This window comes from Populus euphratica, unplaced genomic scaffold (genome assembly GCF_000495115.2).
Source record: "Populus euphratica unplaced genomic scaffold, PopEup_1.0 scaffold98.1, whole genome shotgun sequence".
NCBI lineage: Eukaryota > Viridiplantae > Streptophyta > Magnoliopsida > Malpighiales > Salicaceae > Populus > Populus euphratica.
Window position 1 is genome coordinate 320,737 of NW_011499986.1, and position 9,404 is coordinate 330,140.

Genomic DNA, 9,404 nt, shown 5'->3' on the forward strand with positions numbered 1-9,404 from the left:
TATAAAAGAAAATCTGAATAAATAGTCCAATGTTAAAACAACACCATAACTGTGTTTAAATAGATTATTAAGACCCACATTTAATTAAAAAATTAATTAAAATAGAAAAAACAATATAATCTAAACTTTATTTTAGAAGATCTGACGATCTAATAACTGATAAATGAGATTTTGATAAGAACTCTGTCTATAGAATTATATGATATATTCTGAACTTTATTTTAGAAGATCTGACGATCTAATAACTGATAAATGAGATTTTGATAAGAACTCTGTCTATAGAATTATATGATATATTCTGAACTTTATTTTAGAAGATCTGACGATCTAATAACTAATAAATGAGATTTTGATAAGAACTCTGTCTATAGAATTATATGATATATTCTGAACTTTATTTTAGAAGATCTGACGATCTAATAACTAATAAATGAGATTTTGATAAGAACTCTGTCTATAGAATTATATGACTAAATTTGAGTCCAATACAGTAGTCAAATTTTTTGTTTTTGTTTTTTTTTTAATGTTTTTGTCATGTTTCATACATGATATATCTAGATTTCTTGTAAAAAGCTTAATCTTATGTATCTTGTTCATTAACGTCTTTGCAGTACATTCCACGTAAGTTTTATACACCGAATGAGTTGACGTTAATTATCCTCCTCCATTTGTTACGGTACATGTGCATGTTAATAAGGTTGAGGTACAAATCCGTGAAGTCCTTAGGGTTCTTGCTTCTGGGACTCAGCTGTCGTGGGGGCCAATACAATTTTCCTTTCCTTGATGATTTCACACACATATATTTAATTTTCAAGTTAGGTTTGAGAGGTGCGGCTATCAGTTTCGTTAGTGGTTTCAAAATTGTTACAACATTAGTGAACTTAATTTATGATCATATGTAGTGATCTAGGGCCATACCACGGCAATATATATCTACATTTATATGGTTTTTACTGTTAAGGTTCTGATCATATATACCATAATAGTTTGTGTAGTCCATGCCAAACCTTTTCTTAGCCCTAAGAATGTTTATTGTTGTCGATTTAGTTTCTTGGATCAACTCACGTCCTACTCCTCATGGTTTTCCTCATTTTTAAAAAAAAAAAATGAAAGTAAGAATGTGGGATGAACGTGTAGACGTGGCTTACACTGGCAGAGAATGCCTCACCACCCATTATTTCGCATGCTTTCCTCAGTTATATCCCATGAATAATCTGTACAGGAAAGCATGTAGTAAGAAAAAACCCATTTGTAAAGGATCCAAATTGGACAGTTCGGAACCTCAGAGAGATGTTTTGCTGAGTAATGTAGGTAAAGCAGTTAGCAGTGACATCTAAAAGTCCTTACAATGTTGTCTTCACAGGAGGTATCGAAGGAAAAAGTAACATGGCCTTCATGTGCTTAGCTTAAAATAGATGGTCATTTTCTACCCTAGAATTTGCCTAGGTGGATTAATAACCATCAATAGTCACTGCTTTTCAGTGAATAATGGTGGACCCACTTTTCTGTTTTTATCTCTCTCTCGCCAGCTAATCTCATTCACAGAACATGGGGGATGGCTTTCCTTGAAGACTCTGAGTAGTCTCACGGCCCAGTTCTTGTTTCAACTCATCTTCAAATCCTCCTCAATAATCAAGCATTATCGGCAACATTTAGTAGAGTAAATAGAAAAGATTTAGACCAATTAGTCAAGTCATTGATTAATTATAAGACCCTCGTATCAACTCGGCCGTTTTATACAAGTTATTGACTTATCAAGGACTAAATCAGCAAGATTTATGGATCTTCCACTCAAATTTCCTGTTTTCTGAACCAAATTCTTGGAATTGCTTATAGCTATAGCCTGTATCACGGGCATTTTCTTTCTCAAGAAGCCCTGTAAAGGACCACGACAAAGTGTTTATGCTCATAATTTAGTAGACATTTAACCATACAAGCAACCATGCATGGACGGCCGTAAGGAGAAGAGGTACTGTCGTTGTACTAGCTACCATTACCATGATGATAAAAACCCAAAAAGAGAAAGAGAGACAGCACAGGGCCGGACAGTAGCCGTCTTAAGCATGCACTGTGAGTTTGTTTCTAATTCTGAAGCGATTTATTTTAGGTGTTTTTTATTTAAAATAATTTTTTTAAAAAATTTGTTCTCGCTATTAACACTTTAAAATGATAAGAAAAACACTAAAAAAATTCAATTCTAAATAAAAAGATTTTGAAATTTGCATTTTATTCGCAATGCCGGACGCGCTCTAAGACACTGTAATTTGGTAGAATGGCAAGTTTTCTGGTTCTTAGAACATGGGGACTAAGCTATTCTACATCATTGGCTCATTGCCCAGCTAGAGAGACGTATTCCACTTGCCTCTCGTTTCTTTTTCCTATTTATTTCTGAGTATGATTATTTATGTTCCTGTTTTGCTGTGCTGTCTATTATTAATTGGAGGACCACCACATGCCAAGTCCTTTTAAATTTCCTGAAGGCAATAAATGTAGTATGCTGTATAGCTTTTCAAAGAGCCTCCTTTTCCATCGTAGCTCTTTGAACACACTCTTTACCAGCACATTTTTTAGGGCCCTAATCGCCCCTCCTTAACTGTTCCAACTGAAATAGCTAGGGTTCTAAGTTTTAACCTCATTTTCTCTACTGCTTTTGCTTTACAACATTGATTACATCTTGTTTCATGGATTCATCTTATTGAAAGGAGCCCGTCTGCTATTGACAGGAGTTGATCCAAGAACACTATATATAAAACTGTTAGGAGATTTCGGGCTCTGCCTGCCCCATCTCCAACCTTCCCATTTTATTTCACCAAGAAGGAAAATTTTCCCCCGCCCTTAAATTCCCACCTGCATAAGATTTTTCTCTTCTTCATGTGAATTCAGCATGTGCATGTGAAGTGATAGCCGGGTTGGGTTTGGATAGTATCCAGAGATATAATATACAACACATAAGAGATGAGATCATATTTGACTTGAGAGATTTACGAGTTGACATGTAACTATATCTCTGGAAAATTGTAAAATAAATTTATATATTTTCAAAACAGTAAATAGATATACATTTTTTCTATCCTTGTTAATTTTATTTTTTGTTTTTTTATCTCCAAACAATAAATATATGTTATATAAACTATTTAATATTATTTAAAACAGGTAAATTTAAGCAAAAAGATCGGTTATGTTAGGTGATGGGATTGATCAACCATGCTAAAATATGCTACAAGGCAGAGCAAAGAAAAAAAAAGAGACAGCCTTCCATAGTGCAATTGATCATGATGGTGAATTGAGTATAAAGGATGGACTTAAAATTACAACATTGATGGGAATTGTTGACAAATTAATGGGACCTTGCTGCCTCCATTCAAGAAGCGTACGAAGATTCTTCAATTTTTATTTTTTACAGCACCACGCGTAGCTGGGGAAGGAGAGGATCATCGGCTTTGTGGTCTATTGCCTTAGCTTGGGGCCATTTATTACAGATAGCAACAAAAGGAACTCTTCAGAACTGCCTCGTTCGCTTTCTTTGAATTTAAGTATATTGGTGTGTATTCATCACCTTAATTAGTTATCTGCTGAACAAGCCAGTGTTGTTAGAAAAAAATTGTGGTTGCGGCTAACTCTGTTCTCTAGTTAAAGCATCCAATCCGTGTTTGCTTAATGATAAAATGAAAGTAGATGAAGGTTACCAAAGTCAAAACTAATTATTATAGTTTTCAAATATGAAGTAATGGATTTTAGTCACATGGTGACAGAGTATTTCCAGAGTTGATTGATTAACTTGAATTTTTAATCAGATTAAGTATTTTTATTGTTATTGAAAGAAAATCTGATCTAAACGTATATTATAGATTAAACCAAAAGGTTAAATCAAGTTTTAAAACAATATAAATAACATGAGTGATATTTGTCCAATCTCTATGGTGGCTTGGTTCTATAGAGTACATTTTAATTATTTAAAGTGTGTTTGTTTTTGGATAATTTGATGATTATGGTTTTAAAAAATAATTTTTTTTAAAAATATGGTTAGGTGTAATTAATTAGATTTAAATACGTTTGATAGAAATTATAATTAAAATTTATATATAATAAAAAAATATGTATAAAATATTTATTGATGTTGTTTTTCAAAAGTGTTTTTTATTTGAAAATGCATTAAAATATTTTATTTATTTTTTAAAAATTAATTTTGCTATTAGTGCATCAAAATAATCTGAAAATATAAAAAATAATTTTAAAATATAAAAATAAATAGAATTTTATGAAACTTAGTTAAAAAATATGTAAAAATAATTTTACAAAAACTGTGTTTCAAACTTCTTTTTTTAATAGGATTTATTTTATAGTTTGGTGTATTACCAAATATCTAGTTATATTTTTTATACCACAAATACAAAAATTAAGACTAAACAAACGCACCCTTGACATAGCATTAGAATGTATAGAAGGCCATAAGTGTATTGGTTTGATGGAGTGAATTCACTCCAAAGGAATCGTCAAAAGCAACCAAAACATCTCTCGAATATATTTCTAAATTCCTTAAACTAGCTAAGGAGAGTAAATGCAAGGTATGCTTAATTTGCTATGGGTGGAGGGAGGGGCTACACCCTGCAGGGAAAGCCATAGCAGGTATACACATGTGAATTACTGTCCTCAATCTGCTACTCAATCCACAGAATCAGAAGCCTAGCAATTATGAACGAAACCCACAGCAGCAAGTTGTGGTACAGTTCAGTACAGCTCTTATTGATCACAGAACCATGGACAATGCAGAAATGAGAAGGTACGATTCGATCTCACAACTTGCTACATATATTTTAAACCAAGTTTGCTGGATTTCCCAACGTGGTTCAACAAGACGGGTAAACATGATAGCATGAAACATGTTTCGAATTAGATTTCAAAATTAAATTTGGTAATTAATAACCTGATCAATCTAATCTAAAAAAACTTAAAATAATACCATTTTAATTATTTTAAAAAAGTTAAAGAGAAGTGAAGTATTTAAAATAATACTAGACTCAAAAAGTGGTCACACATTACTCCTGAACTTTATACTGGAGAAAGGGCGGAAGAGCAGTCAAGTCAAAGTTACCAGCGGGGAGGAAATTTCAATGTCGAAACATGAAAATAGAAGAACGTGTCAAGCCGCTCGTAAGAGGGAACAGTGCAAAATCTGTATCCTTGAAAAGCGAGGAAAAACAATATTTGATATTCCCACGTCCAAACAGAAGAGTTAAACAGGTAGCCTGTAAGCTATGAATGGAAGTTATCTCGAGCAATAAAATTGCTTTCGACAAGAAAACTGAGAATTCTATTGCAGGAATGTTTCCATTGTGTCCACTTTTTACCTGACGCTCAATGTCTGCCCAGAACAGTAAAGTAGTTTGTATAATAGCATGGTAACGATTTCGTCCAATTTTTTTTTTTTTTTTGTTGAGATATAAATTAAAACACATTAAAAATAATTAAAAAATAATTGTTATGGTGACTCCGCGGAAACGAACAACCAGAGAGCAGGGAGCATAGGAAATTGGAGGGGTGCTTCTCGCAACTTGCAATAGAAAGTACAGTCGAAACCAAAATTACTAGAAAGCCAAGACATGGAGAGGGGGACCATGATGTCCTGAGGAAGGACAAGAAGGGGCTGTAAACCCAATGGGTTAGACAACCACCCAGCATGTCCTTATGGTCACACAGACTCCAAAAACACTCGTGGTTTATCCTTTGCCTCCGCAACCCCACATGACAATGCTTCTCTCTCTGCCTCTAAGTCTCGCCATAAATACCATACAATCCCTTCAACCTTTTTACTTACCCGACCACCTCTCTCTCACCCCAGCTCTAAGGCCAAAGCCACTCTTCTCTCTTTCAAACTTCACTTTCCGAAGAAATGGCCATCAGGAAATCAAACAGGCTGCCTCAAACAGCAGTTATCAGGCAGATCCTCAAGAGGTGCTCAAGCTTGGGAAAGAAACAAGGGTATCATGACCAAGAAGGCCTTCCTTTGGACGTCCCAAAGGGTCACTTTGTTGTATATGTCGGTGAAAACAGAAGCAGATACATTGTGCCCATCTCTATCTTGAGTAGTCCCGAGTTTCAGACTTTGCTTCAACAAGCAGAAGAAGAGTTCGGGTTTGATCATGATATGGGCCTTACCATTCCTTGTGAAGAAGTTGTTTTCCAGTCCATTCTGATCAGATACTGAGCTAGGAGAAAGCTGCATCAGGGTTAGGCGATATATGGTTTGTTAAGAGAAAATTAAGGCATGACATACCTAGAGATGAAGCTGCTTTCCTGCTTCTCTTGCGTAATTTTCTCTTATAAATTTGTAATTTTTTTTACCTCTTTTGACAGTGACTCTGACTGATCAAAAATAACCCACGAAATATTATAAGTATCTGGGTTTAGGTTTGTAAAAATCTTGGAGTTCGAGATTTTCCTCCTAACAGTGGTTTGGGGTTTCTTACCAACCACTAATATTGGACCCTGTGGGAGAAGAACTAATGTAAGGAAATACAACGGGGTTGCTCCCCTTTTTACTCACTCTCTGTCTCTCTTTTCCATGCAGGAGCTTGCACAGACATAGCATTACACTTTTCACTTGATTTCAGGGTTCTGTTTGTAGTAGTTCGAGCTGCATTATCCTTGAGTTTGCTCTAGCCAGTTTGGCCGTTAAAACTGTTAAAAATGGTGCCTAACGGACAGCCACGAAGAATCTTTCGTCAGAAATATATTGGCATGAAAAAAAACCAACCCATCTCATTTCCTTAATCCCATGAGAGACTTTCTTCCAAGAAAATAACAAAAATATGCAGTTGGTTCTTGGCCCAGATAACCAGATCACTCTTGCCGTGATCTCTGTTTGGCAGCTGGGCACTTACTAACTCCTCTCCAGCTTCAAATTGTAACAACATTTTAGCAATTGCTTTTTTTCTCACTAGATCATGAGTGTTGATAGTGTTTACAAAGGTTCGAACTTCGAACCATTCATCATCTTGTAGTTCTAGAAGAATTTACATCTAGAGTTAGTTTGGTTACCCGGTATGCTCTTCGATGCGAACTGTGTTTCATATAAAAAAAAAAAACATGAAAAATTTAATGTTGTTTTCATGTGAAACGTCGGTTTGGTACCATTTCAAGTACTCCTGAGGCTATCCACCATACATGCCACTTAAAAAATCAAATTTGTTTTAGTTCATATCTATTGACATGCACTTTGATAAAGAAGAGAAGTTCATTAAAAATATCCAAAGTTCTTGCCCCTTTTGGAATATTTTCAAATCGATTCTTTCAATTTCTAGGGTTTAGAAAAATCTTCACACTGTCCCTTCATGGATTGTTTTTCATTCCCAGCACAAAGACCAGCCATTTTCAAGCTATCACCGCAATCACAGGGCTAAGTGTCTCTGTTTTAACTGGAATTCTCAAAAAAATATGATTTTTCTAATTTTAAAATACAAAAACCATTTTTTAATATATTTTTAATTAAAAATATTTTAAAAATAATCACCTACCAAGCAACTCTGTAAGATACAAAGGGAAAATTTTTCTTTTTAGAGGAAAAGTTGATAAAGAAAACGAAAAAAACGGAGACTTTGATCAACCGACATACGTTCGTAGCCCATGTGGTAGGGGCCCACTGCAGGCATCTCGTGTAATCTTCTACAGGATTGCGTCTCTGATCAACTTATGATAATCACAGATGCTTAAGTAGTGGCCCACTCAGTGGATGGCTCATATTGCGCACCCCAGACACGGTGATTCAGGATTAGTAGTGACTAGGGTTCCTTAGATGTTCCTTCTTTCTTGTTTCTTCATGTTTGAATTCTACAAAAAGTCTCCTTGAAAAAACTATATTTCTACGGAATGCTATGATTATTTATGAAGATTGTTATGAAATCCAGTATCGCTGTAAACGTTAATTGAATGATCTATGAACCCATCATCAAAGTTTTAAATAGAAGTGGATGAAAATTAGCTTAATTGACTACAAACAAGGCAGCCAGGATCAGAACTTAATTTAATTTAAAAAATTAAAATAATATTATTTTAATTTTAAATAAAAAAATTAAAAAGTATCAATTTAGATTAATTTAAGTTAGCTTATAATCCCTTGCAAGGTTTAGTTGAAAATGAATTTAAACGTGGAGTAAATATGCAATTGAAAGAAACATTTTACAAGAATATAAATGTATGATTTTTTTAAGGAAAAAAAACTCGAATATTAAATGAATATTTTTATTATGATTTGGGTCAACCTCTTAAACTAATGCAGATGAAGATGCCATTCGAAAAATTCAACGACCACCATGGCATGAAGGGAACTGCCTCGGTGATAAAATCCCAATTTGCAGGGTTATCATATTTTATTAAATAAAATGCCTATCATATCTGCTAGGGCAGTCCCGTTTCACTGTTTGTGGTCCATAACCCTATGTCTAGCCCCTAACAACCGTACTCGCCGGACAGTACTCAGCTAAATTTTTTGATCAACCTCATGAATTCTTGAGCCAGTCGGATTTAATGCAGTGAAAATTAGCTGAACTTTTATGTTTAAGAGATAATAGAGTGCTAATAGCTAAGCTTAGGCCCGTTAATTAAGGTTCATTTACAGGATGCGGTACCCTCTTTTAAGAGCTCCATGTCTTCTACCGGGGATGGCCGCCACAGTGAAGACTGTGCAGGCGTGAGGGTTCACCTTTACTTTTCCTTTTTTTTTTTTTAACTTATAGCTAGAGGATCCTCTCTGCATAATCCTTTCAATCTTTGACCTTGGATATCCTTCTGCATTTATTTAACTGTTAAGCCACTAAAAGTTAAGTTGAAAGTAACCATCGGGTATAGCAGAACAATCACTTGTTTGTTTTTATGATTTAGAAGTGTTTTTATTTTATTTATTTATTTTAATTATTTTAATATAAGAACATTAGAAATAAATTAAAAAATATTATTTCAATATATAGAAATTAAAAAAATTAAAAAAATAACTACTGTCACAGTAGCAGGGGACCACAAGCAGTTGAAATGGAGACCACGTTCACATGTTCAATAAGTTCACATGGATAATAGTGTGGCTGAAGAAGATTTCATGATCTTTGAGTTCTGTTTTAGATAGAGAAACGTTAGAAAATGAGCAGTAGCTCACACTTGGTGATTTCCATTCTTTAGGGTTTCTTTATTCTTCCATGTCTTTTCAACGTCTTTTCTAGTTAATTCATGCTTGCACCATTTCACTTTACTTCTTTCAAGGTGAAGCTTAGAGAACAACTATTTTGGATTGCGTTTAATTACTTTCTTGATGTAAAAAAAATATGAAAATATTAGTGATAGATACCACATGTTTTCATGTTTTAAAATAATAAAAAATTGTTTTTTATTTCGTTTAACCAAACATGTTTTTATTC

General features: G+C 34.1%; 1 protein-coding gene across 1 annotated transcript; it reads left to right on the forward strand.

Moving 5' to 3' along the window:
- Positions 1–5,694: 5,694 nt before the first annotated feature.
- Positions 5,695–6,543, forward strand: LOC105140119 (auxin-induced protein 15A). Its single transcript, XM_011046815.1, has one exon. It carries the CDS (start codon positions 5,891–5,893, stop codon positions 6,203–6,205), a length of 315 nt encoding a protein of 104 aa, XP_011045117.1. The 5' UTR covers positions 5,695–5,890; the 3' UTR covers positions 6,206–6,543.
- The last annotated feature ends 2,861 nt before the right edge of the window (positions 6,544–9,404 follow it).

Coding starts and splice junctions, on each gene's coding strand:
- LOC105140119 (XM_011046815.1), top strand. CDS start 5,891: ATGGCCATCAGGAAATCAAACAGGCTGCCTCAAACAGCAGTTATCAGG.